Source organism: Astatotilapia calliptera, chromosome 5 (genome assembly GCF_900246225.1).
Source record: "Astatotilapia calliptera chromosome 5, fAstCal1.2, whole genome shotgun sequence".
NCBI classification, from domain to species: domain Eukaryota; kingdom Metazoa; phylum Chordata; class Actinopteri; order Cichliformes; family Cichlidae; genus Astatotilapia; species Astatotilapia calliptera.
This window is the reverse complement of record NC_039306.1, coordinates 18,015,775-18,033,979: the sequence shown is the minus strand read 5'-3', so window position 1 is coordinate 18,033,979 and position 18,205 is coordinate 18,015,775. Positions and strand designations below refer to the sequence as shown.

Genomic DNA, 18,205 nt, shown 5'->3' with positions numbered 1-18,205 from the left:
TCACCAGAGTATGATTAAAACCTGTGGGTGTGTTCTGGTTTATATTCTGTTTTTTGTTATCGGTGTCTTGTAAGCCTATTTAGGCTGGCATATTATTTCATGCATGATACAGTAATGAAATAAAATTGAAGTCAATCTGAAAGAAAAAAAATTGATGACATTTAATGTCCTGTTTATGATGTACACCTAAAACTAAAAATAAAACGTTCTAATGTGCTAGTCCTTCGAGCCTCACGTCATTAACACTATTAACTTCAAACTGTTCTTCTAATTTTATTTTGTCATTAGTTTGAGGTGCTGACTTTGGCAAGAACATTTATGTGAAATGCTGAACACATGACCTAATTAACCTGGGACAAAACCCAATGCCCATGCTGCAGCAAGATTCCATCAAATGTACCCATTGGTCACTTTATTAAGTACACCTGTTCAACTACAGCTTTTCAAACCAATCATCTGAATGGGGAAGAAAGGTTATTTAAGTGACCTTCAATGCGGCATGGTTGTTGGTGACAGACAAGCAGAGTGTTTCAGAAACTGTTGATCTGCTGAGAGTTTCCCACACAGCCATCTCTAGGGCTTACAGAGAACGGTTCGAAAAAGAGAAAATATCCAGCAAAAGGCAGTTCTCTGGAAGAAAATGCCAGGTTGTTTTCACAGATCGGGGTGAATAGCCAGACTGCAGCAGTAACTTAGATAATCATTTGTTACAACCAAGGTATGCAGAAAGGCATCTCTGATTGTACATGTTGAATCTTGAAGCAGATGCATTTCTGCATTTCGTTGCCCTGTACCTGTGCATGTGCAATGACAATAAAGTTGAATTCTATTCTATTCTATTCTATTCTATGGGCTACAGCAGTAAAAGACCACAACAGGCGCCAGTGCTTCCAGCTAAGAACAGGAAACTGAGCTACAGTTCACAAAGGTTCATCTATAATGGACAAGCGGAGACTGGAAAAACACTGGCTACTCTGCTGAGTCTCAGTTTCTCCTGCAATGTTGAGATAGTTTACCTAATTTTGCCTAAACAAGATGATAGATAGAGCCATCCTGCCTTGTATGAGTGATTCAACCTGCTGGTGATGTAATGATGAAGGGATATTTTTTTGGCACAGTTTAGGTCCTGTAGTACCAAGTGAAGATCCTTTAAATGAGCACTGTGTAAATGCCACCGCCTACCCGAGTAATGTTGCTGACCATGTCCATCCCTATATGACCACAGTGTAGCCATCTTCTTTTTAAGCCATATTGGGGAATTTTAGCATTTTTTTAGCAAATTATGATGCACATATACTGTCAATTAATACATTCATATTTTCTCCTGTGCAAAATGGAGAAATAGCTCTAGAAAAAAAGACAAGAACTCTATTTCTCATAATATAGTGCCACTTAATTGTCTTTGTGGCAGTTTCAATAATATTCACCAAAATCTGCAAAGCTTGTGACTTACCAGCATAAATATTTCATTTAACTTTTCAGTGTGCTGAAACTGTTATATTTCCTCTCTTGTATGGGACGTATAACAAGGACATTTTCAACAATATGCCAATGTCCCTCATCCCCTCTCTCTTAATAACCCAGCACGGGCATCATTCATGAGTTTCTATGGCGTGTTTCTCAGGTTACTTGTACTAAAATAAGAACTGTTTTTCATTTAATCTGTAATCTTTAAACTGGAATGGACTCCATGGTACAGATCTGAAAATCTCAATTCAGTTTTACCTCATAGTTTACTGTAATAAACCAGTTTGTGTTGAAGGTCTGAATCAGAAAAACATACACATGCTTTCATCAAAAATTGAAACCTGGAGCGGTCTTATCCAAGCGAGAAAAATCAGAAAAAAAAAAAAAAAGAAATTCAATTATTAATACTAACACATATATCTCACCTTACAATAATTAAACCATGAGCTGTTGAAGAGGGAAAACTCAGCCTGTATGAGTAGGAGCAGTTTTATATCAGTCAAGCTTTTTTTTAAAGATTAGTTAAGAGCAACACAACTTGACACAGTCTGCATCTGCATGAGCATCACTGTGAGATGTTTCCTTGTTTCATTAAACCAGTTAACACAGCTCACACAATGTCCCTGAACTTACCCTGTTGAAGATTTCCACTGTAAACATGTACTCCATCTAACAAACTGAGTACTTTCAAAGCATTTTATGCTTTCCTTGAACCGCTAGTCTCATCTGCTACTTCAGAGTGTTCTTGTGTTTAAATGATAAGGTACAAGGAAACCTTGAGCACTTGTACTTTCGTTCCTGTGTTTTCCTTCAGGAAGGATTCAAGAGCTCAGTGGCTTTTACATGTGGTAATAGCTGTTCCATGTAGAACAAGCTATTTAAAAAAGGGGGGTGCTATTATTACATGCTGTCCTTCACAGTGCAGGGGCTACCACTGGATATTGTGGTTGTCATCCAGGGAAATACAAATACAAAGAGGTGACACTTTGTGGGCTTCATATTATTTTAGATGGATTTTCTCAGTTTGTTTTAGCCTCCTGGCCAAAACATGACATCTTTTAATTTATATCGTGCGTTTTTGTACAGCAGCACAGTTTTGCGACGGTCCCTAACCCTGTTTCCGTACGGTCCGCCGCTCACATACAGCTAATTTCTGGTGAAAACTGAAGTCATAATTGAGCCCAAAAGTAGGAGCAGAAGTAGCTTTACCGGTTTCACCACTATTATGTTGCGTTTGTAATTTCACAAGCTAAAACCGGCGTTCATTACAAACGCTTCAGCCTCTGTAGCAGTCTCCGAAATGAAAAGAAACGGCGCCTACAGGTTTTTGTCCGTTTTCTCCTGCTTTATCGTCTGCGCGTTCTTGTTTATGTTTTGGTTCTTTGTATTTTACTCAATGGTGCTTGCACCATAAAGACAAGAAACCGTAGCAAGTAAGCTAAAGCTTACCCACACTGCACTGCTTTATTTACAAGACTCGCGATCACATGATCTCCTTCACCAGGAAGTAAGGTTTTATGGTAAGTGCACAAGTCCTGTTACACGTTAACGTATAAACATGTATGTATCTGTCTGAAGCGGACATAAATTGTCTGTGTTGTGATGCAGGGATGTCTTATTTTATGATTTATTTCCATGAGAATTTTCGTCGCGTTAAAAAGCGCTTGAAGTGCTAAAGCTGCTGGGTTTCATTGTGTGGTCTCTATTAAGCTGACTTTACTTCTCAGCAAGAGAAAACAGTTAAAGACACGAAAAAAAGTAAACGTAGAATTTAATCATTAACATGCCAAGACAGACAGCCATTAAATGCTTAGTCTTGAAGGTTTGGCGCTCATTATTTAACCAGAGTTTAGGCTCTCTTTGCAGCTGAGCTGGTCAAAAATATTTTAAAATCCTTTATCTTTTCATGGATTATGCACGTGGATGGGATACAGGAAAGGAAACACGAATCCTCTTTTTTTCTTTTTTAAATGTCCAGTTTATTGTTCATGTAGCTTGCCATCACATATGGAGTTATTTGTGACAGATATACAGTACCAAGAGTTAAAGAGAATTTTTATAAGATGGGACTGAGACCACCCACACATCATAGCGTCTTGTATGGTTTGAAGATTGTGGTGCTGACAAAAAGACGGTTGAGCTGAAAATGTTCAAATCTTGTTGGGATTGACCAAAGTGGACACGGTTAGAAATCAGTGTATCAGAAGTTTAACGGTGTGGAGGTAAAGTTAGAGAGCCAAGGCTGAGGTGGTTTGGACGTGCAGAATAGTAATAGAGGATGGACAAAGGATGTTGAATATAGAGACGCCAGGGAGGAGGAAAAGACGAAGACCTCAGAGAAGATTCACTGATGAAGTGAACAACTGGGACACCAAATGAGCCCTGGCATATTTGGTCCAGGCGGCTGACTATGATCAGTTAATAAATAAATAAATGTTTATGCTTTATTTTTGTTTAACCACGTTGGTACACTTGTTGTTGGGTTAGGAAGTCTTTGTTGTGCTTTAGTGCAGCATGGCACAATTAAAAGCTACCCTTTAGCTATTAGCAGTGGCTTTTGGTCATTGATGGTGGGTTATTTTACTTGAATGTCTCCCTTGATAATCATGTCCTTCCATTTATTTCCTTACCATATTATTTACACCTTCCCCGCTCTCTTGTTGGAACTGCTCTCCCTCCTCCATCATTTCTCCATGGCTAGTGCTGGAAACAGGAGCAGTACTGTGACTGTGAGAGCTTTATAGTAGTGGTTGCTGGTACTGCTGTTGACAGTGCAGTTTCTAATATGTATATAAACATTTTGCTGCATATATGCCTAGTTTCTTTTTCTTTTTCTCTCTTGGCTTTTCACTGACACCTTTTTTTTTGTGCTTTTGTTTTTCCATCTGTGTCTGTAGGAGAGGGATGGTTGCGTTAAAAGATTATATTCGTCTATCCAGGATTACTAATAAAAATTGTCCACTGGACTAAAATGGTAAATGGTCTGTATTTGTATAGCGCTTTACTTAGTCACTAAGGACCCCAAAGTACTTTACACTACTAGTGTCAGTGTTTGTAGTGCCAGTGCACCATGGCAGGTGGCCTGTATGATTATAGCAACAAAGAAAAAAAATTATATTGACCCACCAGGAAAAAGCCTAATATGCATTACCAGTCCAGCCCTAGTAGTGAAGGAGGATTTACAAAGGGTTGGTGTGACTGAGTCGAATGCTAGGGGCAGGGTGAGAAGGAGGCAGATGATCTGCTGTGGTGACCCCAAAGGGAGCAGCTGAAAGAAGAAAAAGACAACTGATAATAGTGTGATTTTTTTTTTCCTTCATTTGCATGTGTGGCAGATACTTTCACATATCAAAAGCACATATAGTTACATCTCTGATATCTTGGGCGATGTACTCATCGAGTAATTTTAAACCTGGCTGAGTAATAAGCTTATTCAAATCACATTCTTCACTGGGTTGTCAATTAAACAGCAGCATTGGAAATTTAGGGCTCAGCAGATAATGAACTGATTATTATGTGATCAGCAGGAGCTCCTGATTTAGGCATCCACTAATCACAGGGCTCCACCAACATGTGTGAGTGATTTTGGGCAAGACATTGAACCCCAAGTTACTCCTGATGGGCAGGCCAGCTCCTTGCAAGGGAGTTTTCCCATAATTGTTGTGCGAGTGTGAACTGGTAATTGAGGCACTCCAAAGTCATAAAACCGTATACAAGTGCAGCTTTTATTCTGTGCTTTTATTCAGACTGTTTACTTCAACAGTGCGAGAGTTACTTTTACTACTCTTTGTGTATCTAAGTCATAAGTTATTATAGTGCCTGCAAGTGCTTCATAGCCGTCTGCTGTTTTGTTTCACAGTTTGTTGAACGTGCCGCTCTGTGAAGTGTAATGGCATCTGACATCAGTGAGGCATCGCCGTCCACTGCAGAACTTAAGCTGCAGTTTGCTCCTTTCAGCAGCGCTCTGGAAGCAGGCTTTTGGCATGAGCTTACTCAGAAGAAACTCAATGACTACAGATTGGATGAGAGTCCCAAATGTATCAAAGGATACTATTACAATGGTGAGTATTCTGATGGCATGGTTTCAATAAAAGATCAGTTCAATTCAATTGTATTCATATAGCGCTAAATCATAACAAGTTGCCTCAAGGCACTTTATATTGTAAGATAAAGACCCTACAATAATAGAGAGAAACCCCGACAATCAAACTGCCCCCTATGATGAAGTACATGGCGCCAGTGGGAAGGAAAAACTCCCTTTTAACAGGAAGAAACCTGCAGCAGGACCAGGCTCAGGGAGGAACAGCTATCTGCCATTACTGGTTGAGGGTGATGGGAGGAAGACAGAATAAGCAACACACTCACTCACTGTCAAATGCAGTTTTCCCACTTGATTGACAGATCTGTATTTTCTATTACCAATGTGGCTGATCGACTTTCATGTCTGATAGGTGATCCTCTTGGTTTGCCTACCCGTCTAACTTTGGAGTACAGTGCATTTGATGTGTAAGTATAAGGCATTATGTTGTGTAAAGAAGCATTACACTTCTGCTAAGTTTTTCTGCTGCCATTGAGTCTTGTGATGCAAAGTGTCATTGTAAACAAAGCCAAAATAAAAGCATAGCATAGACTGTTGGGGTCACACTGCTGGGCAGGTGGGAGGACAACGTGGACACCTAAATTGATACCATCTACGGTACTAAAAATCTTAAATGAGTTGAATCTCGGTGACCTCCACCTGAAGATCAGAAGTTTTCTGAAAATCTTGTGAATGTGATAACTCAACAAGGAAGTTACCCAGGATGTTTCGACTTATTCCATAGGTCCAGCTACAGTGAGGCAGAGGGGAAGCACCGAAAGCTGCCAGTATTTTTAAATCGGCTCTGAACAGTTACAAAAAGCCTGTGTGTCTAAAGAAAAAAAAATGACGTGGCCTTCATCCGATTGTGCAGTTGTCACAGAGATGTTTTGTGTATGTACTTCTATATAGGGAAAAATAAACTTTTATATAGCCCACTGGTTTCTGGTGGTCAGTATGTTTACACTGTGAACATACAGTTTAATGAAAAATGTGTTGGTTTTTTGCTGTTAGTGATGGTTCAACTCCTGCTCGTTGCTGCCCAGCTTTGGGAACGCTGTACAACACCAACACTCTTGATGCCTTTAAGACTACTGATAAGAAGGCTCTGTTGGAGAAAGAAGCCAAGGAGGTAAGAGACATCCAGTGGCAATTTGTTCTGACATCAAAAACATGTTGAAAGTGGATTATCTATAAAGTAGGCATTAGAATGGTCATATTTCCCAACAGAACATTACCTGATTAAATTATTGATTATTTTTTCTTTTGTATTATCTCTCTTTGTTGGGTAGATTTGGGATGCTATACAGTCTGGAGCTGCACTGAAGGACCCGTCCATCCTTTGTAGATTTATTCTCCTTACCTTTGCAGTGCGTAAAAATATGATCATATATGTTTGCTTGTTCTTTTTTGCTTTTGTTTTTTTCTACACTTTAACAACTTCATGTAACCAGTTTCCTTTCATGTTTCTCTCTTGTTCTGGCTACTCTTTTTAAACAGGATTTGAAGAAGTACAATTTCTACTACTGGTTCTGCTTTCCTGCTCTCTGTTTCAAAGAGGCGATAATGCTTGTTCGACCGCCCTCCGTCCTAGATCAGGTTTTCTCTGCAAAGCAGGTTGGATTTTTAAAGATCACCATATAATTTTAGATATTACACTTTGAAGTTATCCTTAAATGACCTTTTCTGAAAAAGTTAAAACTCTACAATTACTATTAGCTGTTTTATATGATGAATACAAAGTGCTATTAGTGTCTTCCACTGCTTCATCTATATAAACCAAAAGAATTTTACTGAATAATTCGGTTTTCATCCCTTTGAGGTCACTTGGTTGAGAATTGCTGCACTGACTTCAGCACTTGTGATATGTTTGAATTGCCGGATTTTTCTAACTTCTAATTTCTGTCTTAGATTGCAGCCCTGCAGGATGCTTATGATGGCCTGTGCATCAAAACAGGAGCCACTGCAGTTCCTTACTTCCTAATAAAATACACAGATGAGTCAGTTCAGATGGCCGTGCTGGGGGACTGGGAGACATTTTTCAGTGATACTAAGAAGGTTTCAAGAAGATTTTTATATTTATATTATTAGAAACAGGAATTTAATCTTATATTTTATTATTCTGTGTGTCTGCTACTTTTTTTGCACTTAGATCAATATCATAATAGTATGATTTAAAGTATACACCAAAAGTTTCCAAACCTATTGTTGTTCATTCTGTAATAAAAAAAATAAAATAAAAAAAAGATTCAAACAGACTCGTTTTTTTAATAAGGTTTAAAATTTATTTTGTTGTGGCTTCAAACTGGATTTCTACTGTAGTTTTATTGGCTCATCACATTTTACTAATGTTGTCTACTGTTACACACTCACACAATAACACATATACGCATTCACGCCTTGCTAATGTAAACATACCTTGTTTGTTTTCTCTAGGTTACTGTGGGTGTCTATGATCCGTGTACTCTGTCCCAACATCCGGGCTGGCCTCTGAGGAATCTACTGATGCTTGTAGCTAACCAATGGTAAACTCTCTGTGTGTGTGTGCATGTGTGACTGTGTTTTGAGGAAGTTGTCTCAATGATGTGTGCTGTCGGTCATTAAGTAATTTGGAAAAACCTGCTGAATTTCACTATGAGTTGCACATAAATGAAAGGCTCCTCTTCCTGACTGATTTCCCAACCCTGCTGCAGTGTTAGGAAAGCAAACCTTTGTAATTTAAGAAAATTATCAATTTCAAAAAGAGAAATGTATCAGTTTAAAAATGTTTGCATCAGGACAAAAGCAATTGAAACTCTACTAAAGTTATTCTGCTCCACTCGGACTGAAAAAGAAATATCAAGCTGCTGCTTCGTCTCAGTGGTGTTGCAAGAGTTTAGTGGGGATGTGATTAATTTGATCAATTACATGTGCTCCTAGATGACAGCACTTGCTTACAGAAACACGACTGTTGCTTTTAAGCTAGTCCCATTTGTCTATAAGGATATCAATTTTCCAGATAAACAAGGTTTATTTCTTCCATTTAAGCTCTTGCTAAGCTTTAATCTTAAAATGTAAATCAGGTTGTCCAAACAGTTTATATTGATCTAATCTGCCTTGCTTGAAGAGGATGAATAATGATGTCACTGCTTGCTGATTTATTAATTTTTTCCACCTAAAAGATTTTCAAAATTATCTCCAAATTCCATCAGGAAACATTGCCGCTCATGTTTGAACTACTTTGTGTGGATTTATTGCCTTTATGTGAATCATATTTCTTTTTCTCAGTTGTATTTATATATTTTTTTACATTTTATTTATTCATTTATTTTTTATTGTGGCAGGGAGTAGTTGCGTGGTCTGGGTAAAAGACCATAGCTGGTTTTTTAACTCATGCCATACCTATCTGTGACACACAGCAGCTACTGTTTGTTCTAACCACAGGCGGTGTTGTTTTATACACAGTATGAGGTGTCTTTGCAGAATATTGACAGATATTTTTAACTAGATTTGATCTATTAAAGGTGCTGTTATTAAACACTTTTAACGGAATATGTATATTTCTTATTCTTTTTGGTTTGAAAAGCGTTAGCAGGCTCTCTTGGGATATTCCAAAGTTGATGGAGGGTTTCTACAGCAGGATAGATCGATAACGGTTGTTACTTTCATGTATGTCACGTAAAAGGAATGTATTGTTACATTGTTACAAGGCCACATTAAGAAAATTCTTATTAATCATTTGGTAAAAGTCAAAATATCAAGATCAAAGATGAAATTCTATTTCAAGAAAAAACTTCAAATACTCTTTTGAGGAAAAAAAGTTGAAATGTGAAGATTACAGCTGTTATTTTAAGACAAAGTGCCATAGCTCCTATACCCTAACGTTTAGATGAGTTAGTGAAACAAATTGATCAGCCGTCTTATCATGTCTTGTGATACAAAGGACATCCTCTTTATTGTACGAGGGTGTAACCATCAGTATCATTGCATCTGTCCATTACTGGCCTTTTCATTTTGTACAAATCCAACCAATTCTTCCAAGTCCGTGTGTTTTGTTGAAGAAATATAGAAGAAATCGAGACACGTCAGACCTGGCAACATCTTGTCGCATTTTCTCTTGTCTTTCTACAGTTGTGGTGTGATATCACGCTGCTCTACCTGCAAATAGTTATTTGAGTTAGTTTTGCCTTTCTATCAGCTAAAAGCAGTTTGGCCAATCTCCTCTGGTTAGAGAGCCCCTGCTCACTGGATATTTTCTCTTTTTTTGACCATTTTCTGTAAACCCTAGTGATAGTTGTATGGAGAAATCCCAGTCGATCATCAGTTTCTGAAATACTCAGACCAGCCTGTCTGCGACCAACAACTACGCCTTATTTTCCCCGTTTTGATGCTCAGTATAAACTTTACCAAGTCATCTTAACCACGTCTACATGCATAAACGAACTGAGTTTCTGCCATGTGGTTGGCTGATTAAATGTTTGTGTTAAAATGCAGTTGAAGAGGTGTTGCTGATGAAGTGGGCAGTGAGTGTACATATTTATTCATTTATGAAGGACACGTTTTTTTATGTTTTCGAAAATAGTTATCTGTAAACAACACACTTGGACGTCCTCCTACATCAAGGGGCCATTTCTTTTGTGGTTAAATTAGGCTCCTTCATGAGTATATGTCACATATCATCAGGAGTGCATTTTTAAAGCAGGATATTGTGTGTTTTCATCCAATCAGCCTCTTTAAGTGTTGTAGGCTGTGATTTTTGCTTGTTTTGAACACTTTGTGCTTATGCTCAGTGTCTCCAAAGCAGGTGGTTGTGCTTTATCATCTTTAAATATTCGATTATGATTTTTATTTGCTTTATTCAGAAGTGGTTGATTCAACAATCAGAAAATTTAAAAAATAAAAGGATTCATATCCCACGGGCAATGATATATTTTAACCAGCTTAAGTTAAAAAAAAAAGAAAAGGTTGTTTTGTTTATTTTTTTAAAATATTGTATAAACGATGCAGGTGAAAACTGCAAATCATCTGAAAGCTTTTCGGTACTTTTATTTTCAGATGGTAAATAAAGGAGTTGAGCTGAGAAATGAAACTAAATAGTTTTTGAGTAAAAATGTAAATATTCAGATGTAGGAGTAGATATCAAAATGAAATAACATAACCCCATACCTGATGACTTTGAGCAAGAGGAAGCAACCCATCTCACACAACTGATCATAATGTTTTGTTATGTTCTGAGACTGTCGTTGAAATTATCTCTGTATGTTTCTAATTGTGGCTTTTATATCAGTTAAGAAGCGTTGCACACTCTTATTTCAGGTCTATATTGAGGAGTGTTTTGTCACAGAGCTTAGTTTTCCCTCTTTTTTTCTGGCATTTAAATTTTTTTTCTTCTATTGTACAAAAAAGGAACTCCCACAGAGGCTTGTTTAGCAATAGTCTTCTGTGATATCAACTCATGCATGCTCTGCAGGTTTTTATCTTAAACAAACCTCATCGATCCTGTGCTTGACTACATTTTTTCTCTCTGTTAAACATAAACTGTTGATACTGGCATCGATGACTGTGATGTCTTGCCTATTCAGTTCTTTTATCAGAGCTTGATTGTGTAACGTGACTCAGTTTTTCAGGACCATATTAGAGGAAGTGTTTTAGTACGGCTGTATAAGGTGTCAGAGTTTTATTTTGGAGCAACAGGCACATTAACGTGTATTTCACAATGATGGATGTGAGATATCTACATGTAAAAAAAAAAGAAAAAAAAAAAGAAAAAAGAAAATATATATATATGTGTGTGTGTGTGTGTGTGTGTATATGTGTGTGTATATATTTTCAACATTTCATGTAGCATCTTGTGTGTGTATGTGTGCACTACAGGGGGTCTAAGTCTAAGCTGGACACAGTGGAGGTGCTGTGTTTTAGGGACAGAACTCTGCAGGGAAGCCGCTCCATTCAACAGAGCGTCATCTTCCATGTCAAACTACCTGAGCTTCCCAGCAACTCTGGTAATCTCTATTTCTTTCTGTGTTTCTCTTTTTATGTATGGGTGCATTGGTGCAGTTTGCATTGTGCTGCTGTGCATTTTTATATCGGTGCATTTGTATTTGTATTCATGTGAATGTGTTCATGCATTCAGATACATACACTTGTGGATATTAATAGTAAATTGAACACGCATTCTTAGTTCACTTTCCACCGAGACTCACTGTTTCTTTTTCAGGACACACTAATCTCACAAAGCGTTTCCATTATTCCTTTATCTGCTGAATAAGGGAAGAAAGTAATTTAAATGGTAATAGCAGGATGGGAAAGCGGGTAGCTCTTTGATCTGCAAAGGTTTTTGTTGAGTTCAGACAAGGAATCTTTGTTTTCCTCAATCTACCTCTGTGGTTCATAATGTCTTATAATTAATTTGCTGAGGATATATTCATGCAGCAAAAAAAGATTCATCTACTCTGATGATTTGATATTGTTTTGAAAAGGATTAACCAATCAACCTTGGCCCAACTTTACACCGGGTTCAGCTAATCCATCTTCTAAATTCTGAAAATAGAGAGGGAGTAGACTGTATGTTTGTGAATTAACATCCACACATCTCAATTAAATAAAGGTTTTGGTGTATTAGAAGTTTCATTAAAGTTGTTCTAGCCTGAAAGTGTTTCTGTATGTATGTATGCATTTATGATTTTTGCTTATTTTACATTGCAAGTGTGTTTTTTGTTGTTGGTTTGTTTTTTTTTGTTTTTTTGATAGCTTGTCCCAAGAGTGTCGGCTGGGAGAAAAATCCAAAAGGAGCCATGGGACCCAGGATGGTCAACCTCAGTGAATGCATGGACCCCAAACGGTGAAATAAATAATACACGTATTTGAACTTCAGCAGGTTGTCTCGACCACGTCTACATGCCTAAATGCATTGAGTTGATGTCCAGTGATTGCTGATTAGATATTTGCGATAACAAACAGTTGGTGAAGTGGCTAGTGCGTGTATGTCTTCACCTGTCTTACTTAATTTTTTATAGGCTTGCAGAGTCTTCAGTAGACCTGAACCTGAAACTCATGAGATGGAGGCTGGTTCCTTCCCTGGACTTGGACAAAGTGATCAACACAAAGTGTCTCCTTCTAGGTGCTGGGACACTTGGGTGCAATGTGGCCCGGACACTCATGGTAAGGATAGAAAATCAAATCAGTGGGTAGACAGGGTGATGAAGGTATGCTAGAATTTGGATAAGTGCTCCTTGGAAAGTGTTATGGCTCTTAATTCATTAGGGTCTATGACTTGCTTAACCAGAAACTGTTACAGAAGATTTTTTAAACACTGATGTTAGTAAAGATGAGAAATGTTATGTTTTGATGATGGGTAGTATTTATTTTTTTCATGCTATGTTAAGGTGTAGCCGCAAGTCAGGTTACGAAACCTGTATAAAGGTTACTGCAACTTACAGGACAATCCATACAAATACTGCTAATACAACAATAATAAGCAGTAGCCCCGTGCCATTATCAAGACAGTTATCCTAACAAGTGTAGATTTAACATTATTATCATATTACTGTGTGTCTCAGATTACATTTATACAAAAGAGAAAAAAAGGACTACTATTCTTCTAACTAATATGCTAGCATTACTGTTTCCACTGTTAACAGTATACATACACATACATGATGCTTGTTTGTTCAGAGTGTTTTTGGAACCACTGACTTTCACAGGAACATGCTTGAAGTCAGGATTTCATCAAAGGTTCCTTTAACAGAAGCTCATAAGCTTTGCAACAATTGTCAGGTTCACTGTTTCACTGTCACACACCTCAATTTTTTACATTCTTTTTATATGTCTTTATTTGATAGTTGAGCATTTAAGATAGACAGGAAATTGGGGAGAGAGAGGAGGGGAAAGCAGGGGTTGTAGTTGAACCTACGCCACTGCACTCCAACCACGTGGCATGTGTTCACCAGGTTTTACAAAGATTAGAAGATGCTCGATGTTAATTATTTTTCATTCTGGGGATGTAGGCAGCACCTCTCTATAAATAAACCTTCTCTTAAACTGATCAGCTGACACACTGTTCACCACTTGTTTCACTTTTGGTGTCTGAACATGATGTGTGCCATAAAGTTTACAGTATACTGCAAATGAGTTATCTTGAATTGCTTTTGCTAACCACTTGAAATTCTGAAACAACTTTAGCGTTTTAATTAATTTGCACTCACAGAACAGAAGCATAGACATGTCACATTATTTGTGATGATATAATCTTGTCCAATTATCAACTGGACAAAATAGATTTTCTTTCATTTTTAAAAATCCTTTCCATCCATATCAGTGACTTAAAAAACTTTTTTAAAAAGGCTTACTCAGCTTTTAATATTTTTTTCAGTGTGAAAAACAACAGCTCTGATCTGCAGGTACAATCATCATCCTTGGTGCTTGCTTTTTTTCACCAGTTATTTGATTGTCTTTCACACTGAACCTGGTGTAATGTAGAATAGAACTAAAATTATACAGTTGTTTAACCTGCACACTAATGCACCCATTATTTCAGAGTTAGATTATAATTGCACTAAGTATTCATTTTAAATGCACACAAGGCACACCATCTCCCACTCATTGTCACTGAAACTGTTTACAAAGCGCCATTTAGGTCAGTGTTCATGTCAGTAAATGGTCGATTATGGTTTTTCCATTTTTCTCCAGGGGTGGGGAGTGCGACACATTACATTTGTAGACAACGCAAAGATCTCATACTCCAATCCAGTGCGGCAGCCACTTTATGAGTTTGAGGACTGTCTTGGAGGTGGAAAGTCCAAAGCCATGGCAGCTGTTGACCGACTTACCAAAATCTTTCCCGGTGTGGTACGTCGAATAACAATGCTTAACTGTGTAATATGACGCCTGTATTTCTGCTCATATTTTAGAGTTAAAGCATGCCCTGCTTCTTGGAAGCCAATGATTACAGTCTGTCATAATCCCTGTTATTCATTTCTTCAGAAATCCTGTGATTCTGTTCTGCATATTTCAGCGTTATATTGGAATCGCACCAAGCACTCATTTGAAATGCACACAAGGCACAGTGCCTACTAGTTACTGTCACTGATGATGCTCACAAAGTGCTGCTGAGGCCAGTGTTCATGTGATAAATGGAGGTTAATTATCTTAAAATAACATTGAAAAAGATGAATTTGTAATCACTGTACAACTGCACTGAATGCAATTGCCATTTTACTATTTTTAGGTTTTTAATTGTATTCCTGTTTGAGTTCTTGTAACTTAGATGTGAAGTACACACCATGGAGAATAATAAGAGTTGGTTTTTATGCATATTAATGCTGGTGGTTTCAATACTTTGCAAATTAATGAGTGGGTTCTCTGTGGGTGGGGTTTTTGTTTTCTTTTTTCTTTTTTTGGGGGGGGGGGGGTATATATTTCAGCAAATGAAAAAGAAAAAGCAGCCTAACAAACACTCAAGAAGGGCTGTGGATTGGTTTGAAAGGGGGCAGCCTATTAAGCGACTAGAAAGTGCAAAGACTGGCTGCATATTTATAACGTGAGTCACATGTGCAGTATGCATTTCAAAATGAGGTGATTCACTTGTCTGTCCTGGAATATTATGCAATGTTGGGGTCAGAAGATCATGAAGCTTAAAAAAATGATTGGGCAGTTTCCCCTTTTATATGTTGGTGGCAGATTTAATCATCTCGGTATCTGACAGCTTCATTGACTCAGAACCCATTTATAGTGTGTGTGTGTGTGTGTGTGTGTGTGTGTGTGTGTGTGTGTGTGTGTGTGTGTGTGTGTGTGTTTCCATGACCAATCATACTGTTTTCACATTAGCTATAAACATTTAAGCCAAAAATGATTTCTCCTTCTGAAAACATGACACTTCAAAGCTGGATCAATAGCAATCTAATGGACAGCAAATACAAAGCTACTGCCAGGAGATTTTTGGCATAGCTTAGAAAAAGCATCCAGACAGGTTGCTTTGCACAGATAATAAAATTAGCCTCACAGCACATCTAATGCTCACAAACCAAACACGTTATCTTCACTTTTAAATCTGGAGCGAAATCCACTTCTGGAGCCTCTAAATCATTTTTAAAGCATTTGAAGAAGACTGACTAAGAAAAGCAGCGTGTAAAATGCTTTCACACCTTCTGCTTCTTGTCAGCTTGTAAGTTTTAACTAAACTGACCATGTGTAGGAGTCTCAAAACTTGTGTGTCCCTAGCGTGCCTGTGCCTTTATCAGTCACATCTCACACAGCGACTCCCTCAGTGTTTAAACGTCTGATGTAATTTACCTTAAACTGTGTAAGATTCAAGCCTCATTGTTAAAGTATTGATTTTTCAGAGCTTGCAATCATCTCTGTAATAACGTGTCGGTGAAACGAGATACACTAGGACGGGAAAATGGTGTCACACATTAAAAGAAACGTGATGTCCTTTTAAGTTGAACACACACACACACACACCTGTCATGTCATCAACTTGACATCCAGGTCTCTCGCCACCCTGGCCCACCCTTATTTTCAGTTTCTCTCTGAATGTTCTGGGAATGAAATAGAAAGTGAAAAAACGGACACGTGGCCCCGTGTGGTCATGACGTGTCGTGACACTTTGTGTTTTCACCATCAAACTAGCTGCATCCACACCTGCTCCTATTTGTAACAGTGTGAGCGTGTGCCTGCTTGGCTTCCCTCCCTGCTTGTTTTTCTGCAAACGTATGGGTGTCAGGTGCAACTGTGAAAGATGGAAAGACAAATATGAAGAGGGTGAGCTGAAAGTGCAGAAGTACTTTAATTGAACTGGGGGAATATGGTTCAAACAAGGTCACAATGTTGAAAATGTCAGGCAGATTTCTTATTTTGTATGTGGGCGAACACCTGACACAAGTCACCTGACATTTCCAGGAGCTTCTTTTTCTCGCTTAAAATTTGTTCTCATCAAAACTGGATCATCAACAGCGGCTTTCTTGGATTGTTTTATTTTTCCAGAAAGTTTTTTTTTCTCACACTCAAAAAGATGTATGTCTTTCTTGGCTGTAGGTTAAGGATGTTTATAGAGGAAATTGGAATATGATTACCACCTCTGCAGCTTAGCAACACTTACGTCAGTGAAATATAAATTCAAGACTTGGTTGACAAGCTCCCACACTTACAATGTGAGGAGTGAAGGCAGAAGACCCACTTATTGAGTAAAAGTGGCATTTTTATTTTTTCTTGTTCAAATCTCGCACTTCTGCTTTGCCCTTTCTGTCCTTCTCTTGACTATGAAATGACTCTTGACATTTCCGTTTGCCTTGTTGTCGAGTATACGCTCCCTGGAGATAAACATGGCACGAGAATTTTGGCAGTGGACAACAAAAGACTGAACATTGCCTTTTTTAAGGATATTTTGTTGACTTTAAGATGATCTTTTATGTTTTATTTTCATACTGCTGAGTTATACAGGAACATTTTTTTTTCTGATCTCCCCAGTCTGTCAGTTACCAGACAGCAGATTTTCAATCTGTGACTGAGGAAATCCATATTTTCATGTCTCAGAAGATTTCTGTAACCTGACTTCTTTTTATGTCTAAGGTGCTTTTGGAATGGCACTATTCTTTTATGTCCTTACATATTTTATACTATAGAGATTTGAGCCAGATGTACTGGAAAAAGAATACCTCCTGAGAGTATTAAAAGTTGGTTTCCCCATAAATAATGTATGCATATGAATCAAATACATTTTAATAATGTCAAAGAGAGCTGATTGTGCAAACAAAAGACTTGTACATATTGTACATATCGTGCTAGTTACCACACATGTCTGCTCAATTTGTAAGCCGTTCCTTACCTCTATTTCTTTCTATTGCAGAATGCAGAAGGTTACAATATGAGCATCCCCATGCCTGGCCACCCTGTGAATTTCTCTCAGGCCACTCTGTCTCAGGCTCAGAGAGATGTCGAGCAGCTGGAAAAGCTAATTGAAGAGCACGATGTGGTGTTTTTACTAATGGATACAAGAGAGAGCCGCTGGCTGCCTACGGTTATCGCTGCCAGCAAGAGGAAGGTAGGAAGGAACGGTACAATATGTAGAATGAACGGTCACAAAGCAGTGCGGTAGGGTGTGTGTGTGTGCGGGGGTGGGGTTCGATTATAGCTCCACTTATAGTATTTTACATAAAAACAATGAATGAAATGATGACATGCAATGTGAAAGTGGACACCTGCAACGAAGTGTGCACTCATGATTATTATTAAACTCTGCAGTTTAGCGGAGCTACTTTCAGCTCATTATTTGGTTCTGCACATTCGCCCTGTCGCCGCTCTCATGAACTCGCTTAGAGGAGACAGCTGTTTTCAGCAAAAAAGCTCTAAATCAATCCACTGAGCAGCGTCGTGTAGCAACTAGACAAACTAGTCTGTGAATAAAAGTCAAACATAAAACACCAAAAAGACCAAAATAGACGTAAATATTCAACCTTTTTACCTAAATGACTAGAAAAGTAATTAGAAACAAAGTTTTTAATAGTTCATTGTTTTATACTGCAGATTAAAAGTGCATGTTATACTCCACCTTTTTAATTGTTTTATTCTTTGCTATTAGGGACTTTTTGTAATCTACACAATGAATTGTAAAGGATTTTATTACTTTATCTAGTCTCTACTGGCGCATTGTAGTCTAGTCTCAGATGTACATAAACAGAACAG

General features: G+C 38.0%; 1 protein-coding gene across 2 annotated transcripts in view; it reads left to right on the top strand.

The window, feature by feature from the left end:
• Positions 1 to 2,525: 2,525 nt before the first annotated feature.
• atg7 (ATG7 autophagy related 7 homolog (S. cerevisiae)) overlaps positions 2,526 to 18,205 on the top strand; it is a 58,189-nt gene continuing 42,509 nt past the window's right edge. The window contains exons 1-13 of one of the 2 annotated variants that reach the window (XM_026167707.1): positions 2,526 to 2,987; positions 5,327 to 5,528; positions 5,919 to 5,973; positions 6,560 to 6,677; positions 6,838 to 6,915; positions 7,046 to 7,162; positions 7,457 to 7,603; positions 7,982 to 8,070; positions 11,399 to 11,526; positions 12,275 to 12,365; positions 12,541 to 12,685; positions 14,213 to 14,371; positions 17,370 to 17,564. In XM_026167707.1, coding sequence (XP_026023492.1) covers positions 5,357 to 5,528; positions 5,919 to 5,973; positions 6,560 to 6,677; positions 6,838 to 6,915; positions 7,046 to 7,162; positions 7,457 to 7,603; positions 7,982 to 8,070; positions 11,399 to 11,526; positions 12,275 to 12,365; positions 12,541 to 12,685; positions 14,213 to 14,371; positions 17,370 to 17,564 — 1,494 coding nt within the window. In that variant the 5' untranslated portion in view covers positions 2,526 to 2,987; positions 5,327 to 5,356. Of the gene's footprint in view, positions 2,988 to 4,370; positions 4,442 to 5,326; positions 5,529 to 5,918; positions 5,974 to 6,559; positions 6,678 to 6,837; positions 6,916 to 7,045; positions 7,163 to 7,456; positions 7,604 to 7,981; positions 8,071 to 11,398; positions 11,527 to 12,274; positions 12,366 to 12,540; positions 12,686 to 14,212; positions 14,372 to 17,369; positions 17,565 to 18,205 lie in introns of those variants that run through there. The other variant, XM_026167708.1, reaches the window with a different exon arrangement.